We start from the raw sequence: 20964 nt of genomic DNA, 5'->3' as shown, positions 1-20964 counted from the left end.
TACCTGAAGCACGTCAATGCAAGCGACGCGCCGGACGAAGGGCTGGCGTGAGGTCTGGCGTGCGTGTTGAGGTGGGTGCTGTCAAGGACGGAGGAGGAGCTTGCGCGCAGCGACGTGGTCGAGTTGCGGAGAAAGCACGAGCGGCGGGACCGGCATGCTGCTGCCATTTCCATCTTGGTTCAAGACCATCGACCAACCGATCATCCTCGATAGCCACAGCACTTTTGCTTCGATGGGCAACACTCCCTCGTCCAACAAGGCCGACAAGGGCAGTCAGCCCGCCTCGCCCGCCCATGCCCACCACCATCAACACCACGACCCTCCCCGACGCGAGCCACGACGCCGCGAATCCATCCCGGCCCTGACGTCCAAGACGGCCGCTGCATCGCCCTCACTCGACACGACCTCGGCCAGTGGGCACGCCATCCTCCCCTCGGCCTACTCTCCTTCACAACCACGCTCCACCCCTGCCTCTGCCCACCAGCGCAATCGCTCCAACACGACAAACACTCCCAAGCAGGACTCGCCCTCGGCACCCCGCCGCTACAAGAGCCTCAAGTCGCCCAGTCCTCCGACAGAGCCTCGTCTGTCGCCTGCCTCGCAGCCTGTCGACGTTCCCACATCACAACGACCTCCTCGCTCTGCCTCTCCTGCTACTGAAGCTGCCTATCACCTCCCGCCAGCCAGCTTTTCGCGCCCTCCCCGCTTGCCCCTCCCAATTGAGCAGGAAGACCACACTCCTGGTTCTCCCATCACCTCAGCCGTCTTACCCGATGACGATCCCGAACAAGTCGACCTTCCTAGGCGATCGAGTGTTGTGAGCAGTACTGTCGACGATGACGACGAGGAGCCAGATGGCTTCGAGGGTTATGAAACGGCCGCTGGTGGTCCGAAGGTGCCCACCCTCATAGAATGGCGCAATGCCCAACCCGGCGATCGTGTCTATGTAACAGGCACTTTCACAAACTGGGAACGCAAATTTCGTCTGCACAAGGAGTAAGTCTTAAAAGTGGTGGCGTGACCGATCCCAACTGCATGCGAACCCCAAGAAGTTCTCCGAACTGACTCGATACCACAGTGGTCCTAGCAAACATAAGAATGCATTGTCGGCCACCCTGCAACTACCACCCGGCACTCATCACATCAAGTTTATTGCCAATGGCGACATGATGACCTCGAACGATCTGCCCACCACTGTCGACTACACCAACATTCTGGTCAACTACATTGAGGTGTCGCTAGACCAGCTACCAGCGCAACCTGGCAAGCCTGTACTTCCTGGTCCACCTCCGGTCAAGCCGCAAGAGCCTTCGCGACCCATGGACATCCGACCAAAGCCAGCCGCTCAGGCAGACAAGGACTTGACATCCAAACAACCACAGAACACTCCTCCAAAGTCAAGTCATGAGCTACCTGCACCCAAGTCGACCACAGGCACACCCGCTCAACATCCCGCAGACGAGCCCAAGCCTCGCCAACAACCACAATTGGTCCGTCAACAGAGCAGAGAATGGACACAAACGATACCAGCATATCTCACAGATCTTGATTCCTGGTATCCGCCACCTTCAGCAAAAGAAGAAGGTCAATCACCGTCTAGTTCTGCCGCGAGGTATAGGTTTGAGCGTGCAAATGCAGCTGCCGAATCTCAGCCAGCGCCTCCTTCACTTCCAATGTTCCTTAGCAAAAGCATTTTGAATGGTACTACACCAACAAAAGACGACAGCAGTGTGTTGATCATGCCAAATCATACGGTATTGAACCATCTAGCGACAACCAACATCAAGCAAGGCGTGCTGGCCACGAGTGCGACCACCAGGTACAAGAGAAAGGTATGTTTCAGCTTGTTCCCTACAAGTGCGCACGATCTAATCTGGTGTTAGTTCTTGACCACCATCATGTACAAACCGCGTAGCGACGGTGAAGAATAAACAAGATGAACGAGGAAAGAACTTTTAGATCCAAAGGCATTGTACATAATTTAATCTTCTCGCTTCTCTTTTTTCTTTTCTTGATAGAATTCGTGGGATAAGGACACTTTTTCATCTTCTCAAGATGGTACGCAAAGAGAGCACAGGATCAAGGTACAACATCGATTATTACGTTCTCTTCCGCCGAAGCAGCAACAATCTACGGCTATTAGAAGTCACGATTGTTTTCGTTTTTGGGGCGCATCCACTGAGAGAGTGTCTGAATTTGTTGCTCTCAATGGACCACTATGCATGTACTAATCACATTGCGCATTTTGATGCTTTTCTGTGTACAAGCCGCTGCTTGCAAAGGTTCTAATTTCAAGGTCACATCAAGGTGTTTGAACAAAGTCAGTGTGCTCTCGCTCGTCGTCAGGCTAGTAAATATCAAATGTTCGGAGCTCACGAAGAAAAAAATTGTACAAAGCAGTAAGAAGAAAGTCATGCAGCACAAGAAGAGCCCAGAGTAGAAAAGAATATCAAGAGCAGGTACAAAGCCCAGAAGTAGCACTAAGTACTTTCCGTGATTCTCGTCCGTGTCATCAAAGACTAGGCGACATCTTGAAGTTTGGATCTGTTTCACGTGCGGTCATGGACGTGATGCACGTCCTTGCTACCATGTGGGTGTGGTGTTGCCAGCACCATACAGCCTTCTTGGAACTCTCATCTCGCACAAGACATTAAAATCCCCTCGCTCTGTGTGCTAGAAGAAAGGAAAGATGTCGATGCAGTTGCCTCTTTGTTCTAGAGTGACTACCAAGATATATATAACAGGAGATGAGAGACTCATGGAATTGGACAGACTATGATTGGCGTTTCTGTTGCCATTTTGCTTTTGTGTTGCTTTGTATGTACTCGATTCTTTTATCGACTTTGATTGTATGGCCTTAGGCACCCATTCCCATGTCCCAAAATCCACACTCCATCTAGATGATAGAGTTAGTTGATCAAATTCTGCAAGAAGCGTGGTGTCTTACCTTGGTTGCGTGGATGAAAATCTGGACCAACTCTTCAATCCTGGAGGGAGATTGTTTGAAGATATGTCCCTCGACCAATTCTGCAGATGTGTCAATTTCTCCATGCTTTGCTTTTTCCGGATATAAGACAACTTACCAGTGCCCTTGCCAACAGCTTGAGTGTAGTCGTCAGCAATGTAGTTGTCAATCCACTGACGATAGCGATTTGCATTCTTAGGCGCAGAGGGATCTTGGAGCAACGAGAGACGCTTAGCAATGTGGTGGTAGCCGAGAAGACAGGGGAACATTGCTATCTGGAGGGCAAGCCAGTCTTCTGATGCACCAATGTCGAGGATGTATCTGCTGTATGCTGTGCAGGCTAGAGATTTCAGGTCAATGTGGTTTCTTGAAAGGACAACTTGAATGTAACAGACCTTGATGCTCCTCTGAGTTGCGTAATTCGTCCATTGTGACGCCTAGCTCGAGACATTCGGATACGTGGAGCTTGGTCTCGGTATGGATATGCGTGACGATACTGGCGGACTGTAGTTGAATTTAGCCTAGTTAGCAGAGGTGGTCATTTGCACAACGTACTGCCGCAACACCCTCCAGGGTCTTTGCTTTGTAGCCGGCGAGTGCATTTGCTCTAGCAAATTGCGTCTGTGAAGTTAGCAAGTGTCGTATCCGGTTGTAAGGCCCTGAAGCTTACCAAATAGAGGTAGTCTTGGACCATGTAGAACTTGAATCTCTCTACGGGCAGCGTACCATCGCCCATCTTCTCAACAAAATCGTGCTGTGTGAACTCCTTCCAGACTTGCTGAACATCCGCACGCTCTAACAACCAGTCCACGAAGCCGCCGCTGCGAGAGTCTCAGTATGATAGTTGGGTACTGTGGCAAAGCTGACTTACGGTGGGAATGGCATGACGTTGAGTGAATGAAAGTGGTTGATTGGACCAGCGCCTTTACCAAGATCGACACTGGTCTTGATGCCAGCCTCGACATAGCGACCAGCAGCACGTACTGCTCGTTCCATGCTAAGGCCATTTGCGACGTTGCAGGCAATTGCAGCTGCATCCAAGTTAGTCCCTCCTAGACTTTCTCAAAGACACAATACATACAAGCAAGCGAGCATCCCGTGCCGTGAGTGTTTCTTGCAACTTGGTACTTTGACTCGAAGACACAGAAGTTTCCGTCCGTGTAGAGCACGTTGACCAATACCTGTTTCTCATCGTCGGTGGTAGCAACCTCATAGTTCTTCTTCAAAGGGATGTGTCCACCTTTAATCAGCACACTCTTGGGACCCAAGTCAGCAACAGCCTTCGCCAATTGCTTCATGCCTTCCAGATCCTTGATCTCATCAATCTCGTTACCAGATTCTTCGAGTAACAGGAGTGCTTCCGGAATATTGGGCGTGATTAGGCCTGTAACAGGCAGGAGTTCTGCGCAGAGTGTTTTGATAGCATCCTCCTTGAGAAGCCTTGCTCCACTCGTCGCGACCATGACCTTGTCTTCGTCAGTCAAGTAGCATGACGATCCTCATGAATAAACATACCGGATCAACAATGCTGCATGCGGGCTTGTACTTTCTCAAAGCGTCTGCAACAACCTGAATGGTGCCCGCAGAGGCCAACATGCCTTTGATATCATCAGTTCAAGTAAAAAGATAGGGTGACAGTGTTCTTCGCAAGTGGGAGAGTTCCATGAAATAAGAATAAGAAGATAGATTTACCAGTCTTGACTACATCAATTCCAACATCTTCAGCGCAGGCGTCGATACATTTCTTCACAAATTCTGATGGTGTTTCGTGGATACCGGTAACGCCTTGAGTGTTTTGCGCGGTCAAAGCTGTAGTTGCAGTCATAGCATAACAGCCATGAGCCGCAATGACTTTTTGGTCGGCCTCGAGGCCTCTATCAATTAGACAAGAATTAGTCGTCAGCAGTGAATTTTTGACAAGGCAGATCCTTACGCGCCACCTGAGCTGTCAGATCCTGCGACGATAAGAATTCGTCTTGCATTTGCCATCTTTGTGAGTTGTCTGACAATAATCGTGGAAAGCACGCTTTGGTTGAATGTCGAGGTCGAAGCTGCCGTCATCGGGATGAACTTCCCGAGCCGCTTTCGGACCGCTCTGTCATTTAGCCCTAACCAACTCAACCTCTTGAAAACCATAGAGTAGATGACTGTTTCATATGCCATACAAGCCTTTCAATCCGAATCTGATTCGTCAAATTCCGAAACATCAGGATCTGGTCAAATTTTAGTTCCCGTTTGTCGAGATTTGAAGGATAAAGCTGGCTTACCTCTGACAAGCTGATACTCAAAACGACCTTGCACCTTGATGGCCAGAGTGTCACGAACCAAGTCTTGCTCCTCACTACTCAGAGCTGCATCCAGCGAAGCCATGTCAATCGAGATCGCCAGGCCACGATTGCCTGGTCCTAGTTTGTCGATAAAATCAAGAAGACCATTTGCCGTGAACACCGACAGACCAGTGATACTGACACTCTTGAGGTTTCCCAGATTCGAGAGCGTATCAAGCGTCCGATCACTGAGCAGCCAGCCACTAACGAGGAGGTCTTCTAGGTTCAGCAGGTTTTCACCTAGAAGTTGTAATTGGTCGTCTTGGAAGTAGTCAGATGATCTGGTGAGCTTGAGATACCGCAAGTCTCTCAACTCGCACAAAGATTCGCAAAGCTGGTTGCGAGCGACAGGCTCCAAAGGGTCGGGATCGGCCTTCAACACCAGACTTTGAAGCTTCGTCTGCAACCCGATGGCTGCGTGAAATTCTTGATGCTCCCGTAGCACATACATGCAGTCATCTCTTGCGCCAATCTGCAGGTCTTCAAGGTCGATACCCTCCTCGCTGAGGACAGGCGCTAAGATGTCAGGAGCTGAGACGAACTCGGTCAAGTTGATTTCACGCAGTTTCGTGCACTGCTTCAGCCACTCCACCATGCCTTCCAGAGTATCTTGCTGCATTTCCTTGAGATCGTGTGGTGGTTGCGTTTCGGACAGCTTGAGTGTCTCAATCACCGTGCAGTTCTTCATCATTCCCAGTCCTTCGATTCCTTTGTCCGGAATGGCGAGTGCTAGAACCTTCAGTGATTCTCCGTGTGTGTTCAGTGCCTGGCAAGTCTCAACGCCGATGCCGCATTCTCCAATGTTTTCAAAATACTGCAATGTGTTCTTCGGCATGTGGTTCAAGAATCGTGCGAGCTGACGATCGGAATCGTCGCTGATCCTGTTGCGTTCTGTCAGCATAATTTTGATAGTGAAAGAAAACAGGGAATATCCGCTTACCACTGATAGATCTTAACTCTGTGTAGATGTGGACAGTGCTTGTGCAGGAGATCTTGGACAATCTCATCGCCTAGTGTCTTGCCCTCCCATAGTTCAAGTGATCGTAGCCTGCTCATGTCGGGTGCCCAACGTGGTAATGCACTGGAAAGAACTGACAAACCACGTCAGTCTTGATTCATGGGTGTGTTCAAATCGTACCTACCGCCAACAGTAGGCTCTGTGAGCTCCTCTAGCATAGGTGCAGCTTTCACTATTACTGGTACGTCGTCAGTTAGATGTATTTCTGATGATTGCAGGTGTTCAAGATACCGTCTCCAATTGCAGCAACAGTCTCACGCATGTTACTCGATTTCAAGGCACGAGCCTTGCTCCTAGTCTGACCGGTGATGTTGAATTTCGCAAGGGAGCCGGAGAAGAAGTTTCTGCACTGGTGTAAGTTAAAACTCATTTCGATGCGATATCCTTAAGCTTACTGCTTTATTCTACCTCTGAACTTATCATCATCCAAAAGTTCATAGAGATCCCGCAGGTCAAGCACTCTCAGGTAATGGCAATAAGGAAATAGCGTCTCCTCAGTGCATGAAAGCAAAATGGTCCGCCACAGGATTGACCATCTCTGGACGGCCTGCTCTTGTTCTTGTAATGGCAACGATTCATTGCCTCCGCTCTTGACTGGCGCATTGTGACTCGCACTGTGGTTTGTTAGTGAATTCGGTTGTGTGTTTAAGAGAACAACAGTACCGGTAGAGATTTGCCAGGGCTCCAGAACCAGCCAGGTGTTTGCTGGCTACAGCACAATTGTACAAGCTCGAGAAGTCATTGCGTGAAGCGAGCTCGTCGAAGAGAAGCTGCCACACGTCAGGTGGCAACCTCACACCTGATGTAGCGGTATCATCCTCGACAGACATGTTTTTTGACTGTACTATCACAATAAAAGAAGTCTAGGAGAAAATATACAGGTACCCTTTGGTCGGCTCCGAAACAGGAAGGCACGTCATCACAAACGCGTCGGATCGCGTCTTCCTCCAGAGGCATCAGCTCTTGGCAGTTCATACTCAAACCATTTTCTTTTGTCTTTCAGCACAAGGCCTTTTTATTCATCAAAAATATTGAAAATGTCTGCTCTCAGCTTTGCATTCTCACCAGAGGCTACTGCTAAAGTGCATGATGCTCTAATATGTCTAGCCAAATTTGGTGAGACGGTGTGCATGGAAGCTCGTGGCGACATGGTATGTTCGTGCTATTATGCAATATGATCTTTTCGGCCTGCTAATGTTGATCCTAATAGCTTACTTTGACTACGTTAAACTCATCTAGAACTTCATATGCTTCTTTTGCCCTGGACGCGAAGACATTCTTCTTGTCATATGACTTTGGCTTGGGACAAGGTGCTAGATTCACATGCCAACTCTACAACAAGGTCCGTGTTCAAAACAAGACTGTGTCTGAACTATGGCTGACGTGTCTCGAGGCTCTTCTTGCTGTGTTCAAAAGTCGCATTTCAGATCCCCGTGGTGGTGATACGTCAATAGACCGCTGTGAAGTCAGCGTGGAAGACAAGCCGAATAAAGTGCAGTGCCGTCTGGTTGTCCGGATGGTATGCAGACATGGTATGACCATCTCCTTGACTGTTCAGAGTGTATACACGAGCTGACTTACTCTGAAGGTGTCACCAAAACATATCGATTGACATACGAGTCTGTGGAGGTATCACATGCACTCTTCGACAAACACAACGCCGCGAATGGTTGGAAGATCTCCTCTCGTCTACTGCGCGAGTACATCGAATTCTTTGGAGCGAAGACAGAACAACTTGATTTGCTAGTCAAGGATGAAAAGGCCATCTTTACTAGCTTTACAGAAAAGATCATGGATGGCAAAGGTAGAAAGAGTCCAGCCTTACTAGAGACATCTTACTGATGCATCTTACAGAGATTCTTAAGCAACCACTAGAGACGGCGATCTCTCTACACATCCAGGACTTTGATGACTTCCATGCCGAAGAAGATGTTCACATCGTTATCAACGTCAAAGACTTCAAAGCCATCGTGGTCCACGCCGAGACTTTGAAGGCGCCAATGTCTGCCCAATTTTCTCGTCCTGGGAGACCATTGCTGTTCAGATACACCGACAGAGGACTGACTTGCGAGTTCATACTTATGACAACCGGAATATCACAAGCCGTTCCGCCCGCAACAGCACCAAAAGTGGCATCTACCCGTCCAGGTAGTCAAGCTTCTAGGCAACCCTCAGCTGTACCACTTCGCCCATCCAGACAATCGACAGTAGACCCAGACGCGTCAACGAGACAGCCATCTATAGCTTCAGGCATGCCTTCGAGGCAGACTTCTCACGCGGTGGTGCAGACGGTCGAAGAGAGGAACACAGAGATGGCACCTCCACCAAAGCCTGCTTCTGTCGCTGGTCCGCGTGAACGACGAGTCTTGGGCAGTCTTGGACGTCAAATCTCTCAAGCTACAACAACTTCGAACGCAGATCCTGACCCTGAGAGTCTGTTCATGCCGCAAGGCGACGAAGATGACAGCCGATTTGACCCAACAAATTTCGATGAAGAGCCAGAGGAGATGCTGGGCTGGGACGCCAATGCAGATGTCGTAAGTCAAGGCTCCTGTTCGGTTGAATTGAAGTATGCTGACTTTCTCAAGACTGGCGGATACCATCCGACCTTCCGAGATGCCATTACCCATGAGCCACCGCCGCTCAGCCAAAGTCTCAACAGAAGCACACAAGGTCTGCCACCTACGCAAAGACTTTCTCAGGTGAGCTCATTGATATTGTGCCTGATACTGTGGCTGATTCGTTTCGCAGATGAACGGATTGTTTGACTGAGCACCGGGATTTCGTCTCGAGGTTACCATCTGACCTTGTGTCCATCTCATCAAATAAATTCGGTAATGATCCAGCTCGTTGCGCAGCCAGCGCCGATATGCTCGACGGTCCCGCCTACGTCGAGCTCGTTCCATCGGCCTTTAACATCGCGCTGTTCATCGGTAGGCAAGCCGCAGTTACCATGCTCTCCCCAGCCCCACGCATAGACCTTGCCAGAAGTCGTCAGAACGAGCATGTGCTCACTACCAGCTGCCATCGCAGTTATCTGAAGGTCTGCAGGAGGGAGCTGCCCGTGATCATTCCTACCCCAAGCAACAAGTCTATTGTCAGATAGTAGAACATAAATGCTGCCCCACGTGGCTTGTACATCGGTCCAATTTTGAAGCGTTTGAGGGGTGTTTGACTTGATGTTGAATCTGTCGCGCTTCTCCAGGCCGAGCAATTGTAATTGTCCACTAGCAGGATCGCCAAAAACACATGTGAAATCTTTGCCACAGACGGCGCGTGAGACAGGGAACGATATGCCATCAAGTCGACGAGGTTGCCAGACAAGACCATGTGGGTTTCCCAATTGGCCATGCAGTCCAGTTCCCCATCCATAGACCGACCCATCCGACAAGACTACAACAACATGGCCCATACAAGCAGCCAAGTCGATAATGTGAGTACCTGAAGGCGGGAAATCTGCAATCTGTTGTGGAGAGTCTGCTTTCACTATGCCCTCTCCAAGACCCAGCTCACCTTTTGCGCCACTGCCACAGACGTAGACAGCATGGGCGGAGGCAAAAATGGAGGCATCCCAGGTAGCTACGATGAAATCCATTCTAGGTAAACTTGACGGAACGAATGATGAAATAGAAGCTACCGCTGTAGAGATTGCGCATCGTCCATCACTATTCTCACCAGTGACATATACGGTGCCGGATTTAGTGAGGATCAAAGTGTGGTTTCCTCCAGCTTTGATGGCCTTGACTGAGGCGTCGAGCTTTTCAATCTCAACGAGTGATGGCGCAGAGAGATCTTCTTCGTGGCCAACTCCAAGTTGGCAAGAACCGTTTGAGCCCAAGGCGTAAACAGGCATTATTGTATTTGTTGTAAGGATGAATGGAAAGACAATGGTCACGGTCGAGTCGAATGCCAAGACGAGAAAGTGCACGGCTAAATCGCGGCTTTTCGACAAGCCGAGCCACTCGCACGCTGCCAGGAATTTCGCAAAGCCCACCGCTCGCTCGCCTCTGAAGATTGAACGCGCCGCCGACTTTCGACAACCGACCCTCACACAAACCACCGCCAACATGTCGTCCTCCCAGAGCGTCCAGTGCTTCGGCAAGAAGAAGACCGCCACTGCTGTTGCCCACTGCAAGCAGGGCCAGGGCCTCATCAAGGTCAACGGCCAGCCCATCTCGCTCGTCCAGCCCGAGATCCTCAGATTCAAGGTCTACGAGCCTATCCTCATCCTCGGCCTCGACAAGTTCGGTATGCGACTACCTATTCTCCCGGAAAGACAGAAAGAGCAATGGATGGAAAAGAGCATGGGACATGAGGATGGAGGCCAAGATCTGGAGCCATTGCACACAACTGGAATCTTTGTTAGGACAAATCGCTGACAGGTTTTTCTTTCTTACAGCCGGTGTTGACATCAGAGTCCGCGTCTCCGGTGGTGGTCACACTTCCCAGGTTTACGCCATCCGCCAGGCTATTGCCAAGTCCATCGTACGTTTTCTCTCAACCAATATCCATCACGACCCGATCGCACAACAGAAAGAGGAGGAACTCGATCAACGCATTACTTGCACATGGGCCCTTCCGACATGACTCTGCGCGACTCTTGCAACACATGAATACAGAATCAGGATCTAGACTAACGCGCATTCAAGATCGCCTACTACCAGAAGTTCGTCGATGAGCACTCCAAGAACCAGCTGAAGCAGGCTCTTGTCGCCTACGACCGCACACTCCTCGTCGCCGACAACAGAAGATGCGAGCCCAAGAAGTTCGGTGGTAAGGGTGCCCGCTCGCGCTTCCAGAAGTCCTACCGTTAAACAATTCTCCTCTGCCTGGAGGCAAGGTGCTGTTTACGGTGTGTGGCATTCGCATTGGTGGCCTTCGACTTGTGGGTTGCTGGGGGTTTGTGATGATCCTCCTCTTTTCCATTGGCGCGTGTGAACTGGGGGAAAAGGGAAAATGTTAAAAAAGGGATCCCAAAACTTTTTTCATGATGGCATAGGCAAGAATATTCCAAAAGCGATACTTTTGCTGTTCCCATCATCCCTGCGCACGATGCAGCTGTCCACGTCGTTAGCGAGCCAGACAAGAAGAAACGAAAATCGCTGTTGTGTTGTCGAACAAAAAAAAAGCCAGCAAACCAAAACGAGACAAAGACCTTTTCTATTTCTATATTGCGATGTGTCGCAACGCGATGCGCTTTGCGGAATTATTCATTCATATGATGCTAGAGCTATCTGATGTGACTTTTCGAGCTACCACAAGTAAGTGGCTAGCCTCTGCTCTGCCCAGAGCCTGTCTGGCGCCGTTGTCTGACACAGCCATCAATGTATGTTTGTGACTGCTCCACTTCCAAACCCTGATTCTGTAAGGTCATCTGCTTCATTATGCCTCATGTCATGTCAAGACCAGTATATGCCGTCAGCCATAGGCCATCGCCCCATGACGGAAGCGGCGTGAGTGTTGTAGCATCTAGTGATTGCTTCTGCTTACAACTCAGAATACCTTAGGGTGCAGGCTTGGTCGCTCGTAGTCAATGAGCAAGAAGATTCCTCAAGCCCAAAAGTGTGTTAAACTCCTTGATGTGGAGTGATATCTCAGCAGTCTTCATGTTCAACCTTCATCGCCTGTCGAGTCGTTGGGTGAATCGTCTGCACCATCGGTTTGGGCTGTAGCAGAGCGTCTTCTCGAAGCACCGGTGCCGTTGGTACTCCTCCTGTTTTGAAGGGCTGCTTTCTCGCCTACGGACGGGGCATCTGTCCAATCTTTCTTGCATACCGGACAGCGCTCGTTGTTGTTTTGTGCTCTGAAAGCCATGCGCTTGCAATGCTGATGTAGCCTACCAGAGCAGTCGAGGTCGGGGCATCTTTCTCCCTGTCCTGAGTGTTAGCGACTTGGGATGATCAGTGCTCATAGGGCAAAGGATACCATGGTGATTATGGACTTGCAGGCAGAGCAGTTCTTGATCCTCTCGTCCTCGTCGTCATTGTATGTTTCGACTAGCCAGCCACGCAATTCCATCAGAGCGCGTGGGGTCAGGGTATAGTAGTCTCTCTTGCTAAGCTCAAACCAGCCCTCGTCGACCATGGCCTGTAGCATTCTTTGAGCTTGCATCATGGTCAAGCTTTGAGACTGAGCACCTTGTGTGGGTTCGTCATGTTGAGTTTGGGTAGTTGGTGGTTTCGCCAGTCTCAGAGCCTCAGTAGATCTTACAGCAAGGACCTCGCTGCGATAAGAGTTGTTTGTCTCAAACATGGCATCGAGACAGCGCTTCACAAAGGCGATTTCGTCTGGGGTATGTGTGGTTGCAAGTTGAGTGATGGAATCTGAAGAGACGTTTACAAGAGCGTAGATGCGGGTGCGGTCGTGCTGAGAGAGGGTGTGTCTGATCTCGAGATCGAAGGGAGAGATGGCGGCATTGGTGAGGTTGATGTAGTTGGAGACGTCTTGTTCTGTGATGTCGGCAGGCTGGATATGGCGACCATCTTGTGCTTGTCCATGTTAGATGGTTGTGTCGAGAATCTAGAAGCGCGGCCGGGTACCTTGAGCTTTCTCAATGGCAGCAACAATGGGTCTGGCTTCTTCAAAGGTGAGAGTTGCGCGAGATAGGAAAGATTGCAAGAAGGCACGGTGGCTGTTGTTGTAGACGGGGTCATTATCGCCGTTGTCAGACATGTCGGCGTGCATGTATGGGATGGACGAGGAAAGGACGAAGAGCGAGTTTGGGGGAAGACGCGTTTCAAACTTGGGCCCCGCGTCAGCGTCAGCGGCCATCACACTTCCTTCTTGGGCGAGCTGCTGCGGCCTGCCGCTTCCTCGAGCCACCCCGATCGTGCCATTCTCAACCCTCTCCATTTCTTTGTTCAGAGTAAGTGTTTGACTGCTAGCACCTTCCTGTTCCATCTCGATTGAAAGCACAACCATATTTCACATTCTGCTATCCTCGTCTAATCTTCCGGCTGCATACAACATGCAGGCCTCTTTCACACATCCTTTACTCTTTGACAAGTCCAACCACCATCAGAGGAAGCAAACCAACTTGTTCGGTGGCATTGATATAGTCCGCAATCATCACAATATCTTGAACCCCAAAAAGACATGCAGACCATCTAAATCCTTTGCCGTGTCTTCCTTCACTCTGCCTTATCGCTCTATCACCATGATTCACGCCAATGACAAATTGGCCAATGCTAAGCCCAAGAAGAAGAAGTCCAAGAACAGGAGAAAGGCCGACCAGATCAACCAACCCGCCCAGAAGACCCATCCGTCTCAATCTCTGCACCTATCGACTACACTCCCGTCGCGAACAATGCCCGAATCACAGAGAAACGAGCCCGCTATCTCCGAAAGAAGAGGCATCAGATGGGTATGTAACAATCAGGTTTTTACAGTAAGCAACCGCTTACCACCTCCCTTAGCTTCCTGACGACCCCAAGCTCCAAGAACCAACTTCCACATTGGTCCTGACCGGCTCGCGAGGTCAGTTTGTCGACATCCGCATCTTCTGCAACCCCGGAGAAACACTACCTAACGAAGGTGAGTCCAAGGTTGCATGCCTCTTCCTCAGATGTTTCGATCTGAGCAGAGTCTCCCACTCAAGCGATGTCGCATCCACGTTACCATACTTGCGATCCTATCTCAACGCTGACCTACGACCTCACAGGCGGTCCATCAAGTCTCCTAGATTGGGGAATCGCTGGTAAATCAACAAGCACAGTCATCGACGGTCCTTCACTAGATCATCCATCCAATCCACCTCCACCGTCAGATGGCTCTTCAAGGTCTGTCTGTCATTCTACATTCTCGCACTGGATCGATAGCCGCACCGACACTCCTGGACCTGATCAGGGTGACATGTATCCTCAATCCAACAATACAACTCTCGAACTCGGTGCAATGTACAACCCTCTTACGAACTCGGAACAAGCCTACGAAGAACTGTGGGTTGACTACTCTGCTTCTGCTGTAGAGGGCACTCGCTGGAGTATCGTTATCGATCTGGACGATCCCGAGCACAATGCAAAAGGACGTGTCGTTCGCGTGGGTGAACATTGTCAAGGTATACTAAAGGTCGGCGAGCACGTGACTGTCGAGCGCTGGGGGTTTGAAGTGTCAGAAAAGGAAAGCAAAGGTGATTGGACGCGTCTTGCTAGGTTGGGTGACTTGTTCTTGCCCGTCTCACTGGCATTCACACCCGAGCAAGTGGTTGAGGGCAATGTTCTATCATATGGAGATTACAAGTGGGTCGTCAAGGAGGTGTATTCTTGGTAACCCCCAAGCAATTGAGTAAAACACGGCCTGTGCATATTGTCAGAAGGAAACAGGATGCTCTTTTGAATACCAACTCTGCTCCACTATAAGCTGATGTCAAATGATTCGAAATTTGCTGTGTTAGCTCGTGAAAAATGTCAGCAGAAACAAAATGAAGCCCTTTCAAGCCACTCGACCCACTCACAAACCTGTTGCGTCCAAAGAGGCGATGAGCAATTAGTCGTACTGGTCATCGTGATACGATACATCAAGTCTCGACCCCAACCCTGTCCAAACAAGCGCCCCATTTTGAACCACAGAAACCGAAGCAAACAAATATCGCTGTAACCACTATTCTAATGCAATGCTCATCATGCTTAATTTTACGAAACACGAAAGAATGGGCTTGACTATTTCCCTATCAGCATTTCTATCGTTCCTTGTCCTCCACGCGTCCACCTGCCACAGCCCTCCAACTTGCTTCTTCTCTCCCGCAGATTTGATTTTGCATCGTCAAGTATTCTAGGTGACCTTCTTTCCAACAGCCTCCGCCTCCTGTCTCAACTTTGCAGGAATAGGCAATCCCTTTCTCTTCCTCTCCTGAATCTCATTTGTAATCTCCTCGACCATCTCGTCCCAAGCACGACCAGGATCATCAGGCAAACCCAAAGTCGGGTTTCTGGTTTCCTTCTCGAGATCCTTCTTGACCTGGCCTTCGCTAGGTTTGGAGTGTTGCTTGACCTTTTGCTGCAGGAATTGCTTTCCGGGAGAGAGAAGGAAAAGCGAAGTTGCGGTTACACCGATGACGGTGTAGAAGTAGACGCGCTGCCAGATTAGGAGAGAGTCGCTGAAGCCGAGGAAGATGAAGGGCGCCACGGTGAAGGAGAAGGCGAGTTGAGTGCATAGCCAGGTGAAGATGTCGTAGTAGCGCTTCGAAGGCAGAGCTTTTGTGCCATCGGGGCTCATGAAGAAGGGGCGGATCAAGCGGCGTGAGTCTGTTCGTCAAAGGTCAATCATCATGGCTCCTTCTTGATCACCACAGACATCATGCAGGACTCACTCTTTGCAGAATTTTGGATGAAACTTGCGAGCACAAAGGCAAGGTAGTAGCCAGGGTAGAAGCCGTGCCAGAATGCACTGGTGACAAAGGTAGCCATACTAGCTCTGAAGCCAGGCTTCTTACCCTTAGGCGTGACACGAAGATAGACATAGTTTCTCAACCACACATTGGTGTTGATGTTCCAATTGCCCAAGTAGGCATGGCTGCTCTGAGCCAATTCGATTTCACGAGGCTTCACATTCTGCAGTCTGTTCCAATCAGCCTTTCCGGTCTTGGGGTCTATGCCCTTGTAACCAATTCCAGAGAGAATGCAAGCACCCTCAGTGAGAGACCAGACACCATAATACTTCATGCGAGTGGTGAAACCAAGCATATGCAAGACCCAGATGCGACGAAGAAGTCCGTACTGCTTGTAGCCGTCAGAAAGCAAGAAGTCGGTATAGTAGTAGCCAGAGAACTGTAGGAAGGCAAGAATCCAGAGAAGACCGAATGCGGCTTTCCAGGCTGCAGGTGTACCACTGCGAGGGATCTTGCGTTGCTTGCGAGTAGGAGGAGCCTTTGAGGGGTCGACCCCTGGAGGAAGCTCAAACATGGTAGTCTCGATCCATCTTCTGTAATCCACATAGTCAAAGGCAGGGCCTGCAAACAGCGAGGGAAAGAAGAACACGAAACCAGCATAATCAAGCAGGCTAGGTAACTTTCTCAAAGCGCGTTCCTTTTGGTGGTCAGTCAGGGTGGCTTCAGGCAGTGTACCATCATAAACATTCCAGCAGAAAGCTGTCAACTTCATAACCAAAACCATCTGTGCACCGGTAATGTCGATGGTGCTAGGGTCGTTGACGATCTGGCGATAGATGTGGTTGACAGACATGTGTCCCATGAGGAACACGAAACCAACCCATGGCATATAAGGCCCCTGTATGTATGCGGCAATTGCGTATGCACCTATAGAACTGATCAAGATGGTACGTAGACCAGCCCACAGGTCGAAAAGCCCGACCAAGTAGAACATGGACACTCTGCTTGAGTTAGCAGAGTCAAGTGAAAAACACTACATAGTAATGCATACGCAATGATGAAAGCATTCTTCTGCGCGGGTTTCGAGTCGGGTATGCGTTTGAGTACTCCGGCCAAGGGATATGACAACAAAAAGGAGAAGATGAGTTTCACTGTATAAAATTAACCAAGCTGACATCAACATCGACCGACCAATACACACATTCGTCAGGTGCTGCGCCCAGTTTGCCAGCGACGTAGACAAACGCTACAAGCTCATGTCAGTAGAGCTACTCTATTCGCTTGGCCTCTCTGCAGCGAAGGATGCACACAGCACTCACGGGCGTTGATGTAGGGCAACATCGTGGAGCTTGCTCGGTGAAGTCAGTGCAATGGAGACCTCAACAACGCAAGACAGAACGAACAAGAAGTTGGTTTGGTAGAGTGCTTCAAGTCCCAGGAGAGTCCAAGAAGTTTGGTACACGTGGGTGGATAGGCTGTTTGCTGAAATGACGTAGCACAAGGTTTTATGACTTGGTTATGCATGTGATGTACACCTTGATCCTACACAAAACAGGAGGATGAACAGCAGAGTCGCACGAAGCAACCAACTGGTGCAAGAACAAGTCACTGAACACAAAGAAGCAGAAAATGGTAAAAGGCAACATGCTCATATGCGACTATACATGCTGGCGACTTGGCCATTGCAATGCATGAAGCAGTGCTTTCATAAATACTTCTATAGGAAGCCTCAATCAACACAGGCTCTCTGGGGCAGCACTCCTCATCATTCTCCAACGTCTTCTGTATGCGCTTCTTAATTTGTAAGAGAGGACTGCTCCATCAATGCTGCTCTTTTGTCGGATGAAGCAGAGATTAGGGAATTCGAAGGGGTGAGGTGTTTAGCGGCCCTTGGCGACTCTGGAGACGATGCTCTCGTACTCAATGTCATCGGGGTCGTTGGCCTGAATGTCGGCAGCGAGGCCGTTAAGGGCGCGCTTGATGGCTTCCTTGGAGGACGAGTACATCATGCGGGGCTATAGCCAGAGCAGTTAGAATGTGTGGTTGTAGACGATTTCAAGAGAAAAGCTCACGTATTGCGATGCATCATCAGGGACCCAGGCGATGAAGGTAATCTTGCTTCTGCAATAGGCGTCAGTATGCAGCGACAAGACGACAGAAGTCGATTACGGCGCACCTCTTGCCCTCGCCAGCAGTGTCGTACTCGACATCGTAGACGGCGTATCTGCCACCAATGCCCTCGTTTCCTCTTCGGTCCTTGCTCTTTGCGTTGAGGAGCTTCTCGCGGAAGACGGAGTAGTTGGCCTCAGTGGACGAGTCCTCGACGACAATCTCCTTCCAGTCGTCCGAGATCTTGTAGATGATCCACTTGGTCGACTTGCCGAGCTTGAGGTCGTTGAATGCGGTGATGCACTCGGGTGCAACGGAAACACTGTCGGCGGGTCATCAGCTCCAGGATTCGTGGATTGGGCCGCAGTCAGGGCGGGAGAGGTGGGCGAAGGTGAACATACCCTGATTGGGCCTAGAAGTATTGAGGTCAGCATGTTGATCAATTGGGTAGCTGTGGAGGAACATACCATCTTGTTTGTCTGTCTAGCAGGTCTGAGACACGATGGTGGCTGTCGGAGCGGTGTCAGCCGTCAGTGTTAAGTAGCGCCAGGTGGAGGCAACAGCATTCTGATCAAGAGCACATTGGCAAGACAGGCAGCCAATGTACGCGTGTGCAGAAGAGGGCGGCAACATACCGGATCAGAAAGTGGGTTGAAAAGGTTGTTGTGGTGTTGTGGTAGACTGTTCACAACTGGTGATGCTGGCGCTATGAGCTTGCTGCCCCTCCCGTGGCCCCCGTCCTCTCCGCGACTTCCTCTTCTGCTTCACACGTGATCATGACGACGCCAATTCAGCCTCATTTCGCTCCTGGCAACCACCTGCACTTTATTCGCATGCTTCGAGCCTCAGATTGACCTCTCGATATCCAGCTGACACTCGATTTAACACTCACCAGCATGCTGTCGAATTCACTGCGCACTGTCGAACATATTCTAAAACGAAAAACCATCTTATTCGTACAGATACATATATCGCTAAATCCATCCTCTGCTATGCAATCTAAGAGAGGAGAAATGTTTGTACATAAACGACACGGCAGAAATGCCACAGGCTTTTAGCTACAATACATAGAAACATGAATGCCTGTCACAGGCTAAAGAAAATTTGGGGTATCATCGACTCTTCAAGCTGCGGTTGGCTTAGAACATGCCGCCGCCCATACCGCCCATGCCGCCGCCCATGCCACCCATGGGAGGCATGCCAGGGCCCTTCTCCTCGGGTGCCTCAACAATGGCAACCTCAGTGGTACCGAGGAGCGAGGCAACACCAGAGGCGTCTCTGAGACCGGTGCGGACAACCTTGAAGGGGTCAAGGATACCGGCGGCGATCATGTCGACGTACTCGCCCTTGGAGCTGTCGAAACCCTTGTTGAAGTCCGAAGCGAACTCATCCATAATCTTGCCAACAATGACGCTGCCCTCGGCACCGGCGTTCTCGACAATGGCGCGAGCGGGGCGGGTGATGGCGTTCTTGACGATGCTGATACCGAGCTGCTGGTCGAAGTTGGCGGGCTTAAGGTCGTTGAGGGCGTTGGCGGCGGCCTTGATCATGGCAGTACCACCACCGGGGAGGATACCTTCCTCAACGGCAGCGCGAGTAGCGTTGAGAGCGTCAACGAGACGGTCCTTCTTCTCACCAACCTCAACCTCGGAGGAGCCACCGACCTTGATGACGGCAACACCACCAGAAAGCTTGGCGAGACGCTCCTGGAGCTTCTCCTTCTCGTAGTCGGAGGTGGTGGGGTCGGCAATGACACCACGGATCTGCTCGCAGCGCTGAGCAACCTGGTCCTTGCTTCCCTCACCGTTGAGGATGACGGTGTCCTCCTTGGTGATCGTGATGGAACCGGTGGAACCGAGCATCTCGGCGGTAGCCTTGTCGAGCTTGATGTCGAGCTCGTCGGTGAAGACGGTACCGTTGGTCAGGACAGCAAGATCGCCAAGGATAGACTTGCGGTTGTCACCGAAGCCGGGAGCCTTAACGGCAGCGACCTGGAGCTGACCACGGAGCTTGTTGAGAATGCAGACAGCGAGAGCCTCGCCGTCAATGTCCTCAGCAATGATGACAAGAGGGCGGCGGAGCTGCTGAGAGGCCTCGAGAGCGGGAACAATGTCCTGAACAGCAGAAATCTTCTTCTCAGAGAGGAGGATGAGGGGCTTCTCGAACTCGACCTTCTGCGACTTGGTGTCGGTGATGAAGTAAGGCGAGATGAAACCGCGGTCGAACTTCATACCCTCGGTGATCTCGAGCTCATCCTCAATGGTCTTGCCCTCCTTGACGGTGATAACACCCTCCTTACCGACCTTCTCCATAGCACTCGAAAGGAGAGCACCAATGTGGGTGTCGCCGTTGGCGGAAATGGTGGCGACCTGAGCGATCTCAGTGCTGGTGGTGACATCGCGCTTGTGGCTCTGGAGGTATTCGATGACGGCCTCAGTAGCGGACTGGATACCGCGTCTCAGGTCCATGGGGTTGCATCCAGCAGCGACGTTCTTGACGGTCTCGGAGAAGATGGCGCGGGCGAGGACAGTAGCGGTAGTGGTACCGTCACCAGCGACCTCGTTGGTCTTGCTGGCAACATCCTGGAGAAGGCGGGCACCAAGGTTCTCGAACTTGTCCTTGAGGACAACGGCCTTGGCGACAGTGACACCATCTGGAACACGTATTAGCCATCAATCGCTCGCGAGTAGCTTCTTTAGGAGGGAGAGGCGCATACCCTTGGTGATCTTGGGCGAGCCGTAGCTGGACTCGATGAGGACGTTGCGACCCTTGGGACCAAGAGTAGTGGCGACGGCTCTAGCGAGGGTGTCGATACCGTTGAGCAGAGCCTGTCTGCCCTCAACACCGAACTTGAGCTCCTGAAAGCCAGAGTTAGCTTGTGGTATAGGCAAGACTGCGCGCATGCCCTACCTTGTGTGCGAAACGCTGCTGTTGCAGAGAAACAGAACGAAGCTTGGAGGCCGAAAGGGCAGAGGCCCTGGCACGAGAGGTGAAAGCGCGCTGCATGTTGGAAATATACAAAAATGCAAATAGAATGATTTGAACCCGTTTGCTCCTGTTACTCCGCGAAGCAAATGGCAGACGAGATGAGAAGGGGAAGACGGCGACGAGCGTGGAGTGTCAAGTTGAAAAATATACGACAGACCCCAGAGCTCGTCCGAGGTTACCAGGCACATTCTGGATGCTTCGGTTGGTCCGAGCGCCCTTCTGTCGTTGCTCC

The 20964-nt window shown here is 50.8% G+C and overlaps 11 protein-coding genes across 11 annotated transcripts; 4 read left to right on the top strand and 7 right to left on the bottom strand.

Annotated features, from left to right (window-relative positions):
* Positions 1-232: 232 nt before the first annotated feature.
* Positions 233-1931, top strand: M437DRAFT_46349 (AMPKBI-domain-containing protein; the record flags this gene model as incomplete). Its single annotated transcript, XM_041021249.1, has 4 exons — positions 233-996; positions 1079-1401; positions 1459-1832; positions 1884-1931. The coding sequence occupies 4 exons, from the start codon at positions 233-235 to the stop codon at positions 1929-1931; spliced, it is 1509 nt and encodes a 502-aa protein (XP_040880908.1).
* A 926-nt stretch (positions 1932-2857) lies between these two features.
* M437DRAFT_83587 (uncharacterized protein) lies at positions 2858-4954 on the bottom strand (the record flags this gene model as incomplete). The annotated part of the gene is made up of 11 exons (XM_041027959.1): positions 2858-2896; positions 2948-3027; positions 3084-3305; positions 3361-3469; positions 3521-3586; positions 3636-3786; positions 3837-3996; positions 4047-4431; positions 4481-4563; positions 4658-4839; positions 4899-4954. 11 exons carry the CDS (start codon positions 4952-4954, stop codon positions 2858-2860), a joined length of 1533 nt encoding a protein of 510 aa, XP_040880907.1.
* A 183-nt stretch (positions 4955-5137) lies between these two features.
* Positions 5138-7140, bottom strand: M437DRAFT_83586 (uncharacterized protein; the record flags this gene model as incomplete). Its single annotated transcript, XM_041027958.1, has 7 exons — positions 5138-5178; positions 5233-6173; positions 6233-6383; positions 6435-6488; positions 6542-6654; positions 6706-6924; positions 6974-7140. The coding sequence occupies 7 exons, from the start codon at positions 7138-7140 to the stop codon at positions 5138-5140; spliced, it is 1686 nt and encodes a 561-aa protein (XP_040880906.1).
* A 207-nt stretch (positions 7141-7347) lies between these two features.
* M437DRAFT_45579 (uncharacterized protein) lies at positions 7348-9078 on the top strand (the record flags this gene model as incomplete). The annotated part of the gene is made up of 7 exons (XM_041021111.1): positions 7348-7461; positions 7521-7652; positions 7704-7842; positions 7899-8114; positions 8165-8517; positions 8611-8847; positions 8899-9078. 7 exons carry the CDS (start codon positions 7348-7350, stop codon positions 9076-9078), a joined length of 1371 nt encoding a protein of 456 aa, XP_040880905.1.
* Positions 9079-9131: 53 nt separating this feature from the next.
* Positions 9132-10163, bottom strand: M437DRAFT_45867 (RCC1/BLIP-II protein; the record flags this gene model as incomplete). Its single annotated transcript, XM_041021163.1, has 1 exon — positions 9132-10163. One exon carries the CDS (start codon positions 10161-10163, stop codon positions 9132-9134), a length of 1032 nt encoding a protein of 343 aa, XP_040880904.1.
* A 214-nt stretch (positions 10164-10377) lies between these two features.
* Positions 10378-11124, top strand: M437DRAFT_45821 (ribosomal protein S9; the record flags this gene model as incomplete). Its single annotated transcript, XM_041021153.1, has 3 exons — positions 10378-10558; positions 10710-10795; positions 10960-11124. The coding sequence occupies 3 exons, from the start codon at positions 10378-10380 to the stop codon at positions 11122-11124; spliced, it is 432 nt and encodes a 143-aa protein (XP_040880903.1).
* A 796-nt stretch (positions 11125-11920) lies between these two features.
* Positions 11921-12982, bottom strand: M437DRAFT_74442 (uncharacterized protein; the record flags this gene model as incomplete). The annotated part of the gene is made up of 3 exons (XM_041026237.1): positions 11921-12181; positions 12236-12798; positions 12850-12982. The coding sequence occupies 3 exons, from the start codon at positions 12980-12982 to the stop codon at positions 11921-11923; spliced, it is 957 nt and encodes a 318-aa protein (XP_040880902.1).
* Positions 12983-13616: 634 nt separating this feature from the next.
* M437DRAFT_46132 (uncharacterized protein) lies at positions 13617-14578 on the top strand (the record flags this gene model as incomplete). The annotated part of the gene is made up of 4 exons (XM_041021213.1): positions 13617-13673; positions 13726-13843; positions 13971-14033; positions 14076-14578. The coding sequence occupies 4 exons, from the start codon at positions 13617-13619 to the stop codon at positions 14576-14578; spliced, it is 741 nt and encodes a 246-aa protein (XP_040880901.1).
* Positions 14579-15079: 501 nt separating this feature from the next.
* On the bottom strand, positions 15080-16976 carry M437DRAFT_65184 (MBOAT family protein-like protein; the record flags this gene model as incomplete). Its single annotated transcript, XM_041024556.1, has 5 exons — positions 15080-15552; positions 15618-16636; positions 16687-16786; positions 16837-16881; positions 16955-16976. The coding sequence occupies 5 exons, from the start codon at positions 16974-16976 to the stop codon at positions 15080-15082; spliced, it is 1659 nt and encodes a 552-aa protein (XP_040880900.1).
* Positions 16977-17515: 539 nt separating this feature from the next.
* M437DRAFT_65183 (uncharacterized protein) lies at positions 17516-18214 on the bottom strand (the record flags this gene model as incomplete). Its single annotated transcript, XM_041024555.1, has 5 exons — positions 17516-17650; positions 17708-17756; positions 17812-18066; positions 18146-18156; positions 18212-18214. 5 exons carry the CDS (start codon positions 18212-18214, stop codon positions 17516-17518), a joined length of 453 nt encoding a protein of 150 aa, XP_040880899.1.
* A 669-nt stretch (positions 18215-18883) lies between these two features.
* Positions 18884-20750, bottom strand: M437DRAFT_45874 (chaperonin GroL; the record flags this gene model as incomplete). Its single annotated transcript, XM_041021165.1, has 3 exons — positions 18884-20397; positions 20461-20602; positions 20655-20750. 3 exons carry the CDS (start codon positions 20748-20750, stop codon positions 18884-18886), a joined length of 1752 nt encoding a protein of 583 aa, XP_040880898.1.
* Between the last annotated feature and the right edge of the window lie 214 nt (positions 20751-20964).

Source organism: Aureobasidium melanogenum, assembly GCF_000721775.1.
Source record: "Aureobasidium melanogenum CBS 110374 unplaced genomic scaffold scaffold_7, whole genome shotgun sequence".
NCBI lineage: Eukaryota > Fungi > Ascomycota > Dothideomycetes > Dothideales > Saccotheciaceae > Aureobasidium > Aureobasidium melanogenum.
Note: the sequence above shows the minus strand (reverse complement) of the source record. Positions and strands in the feature narration are given on the sequence as shown.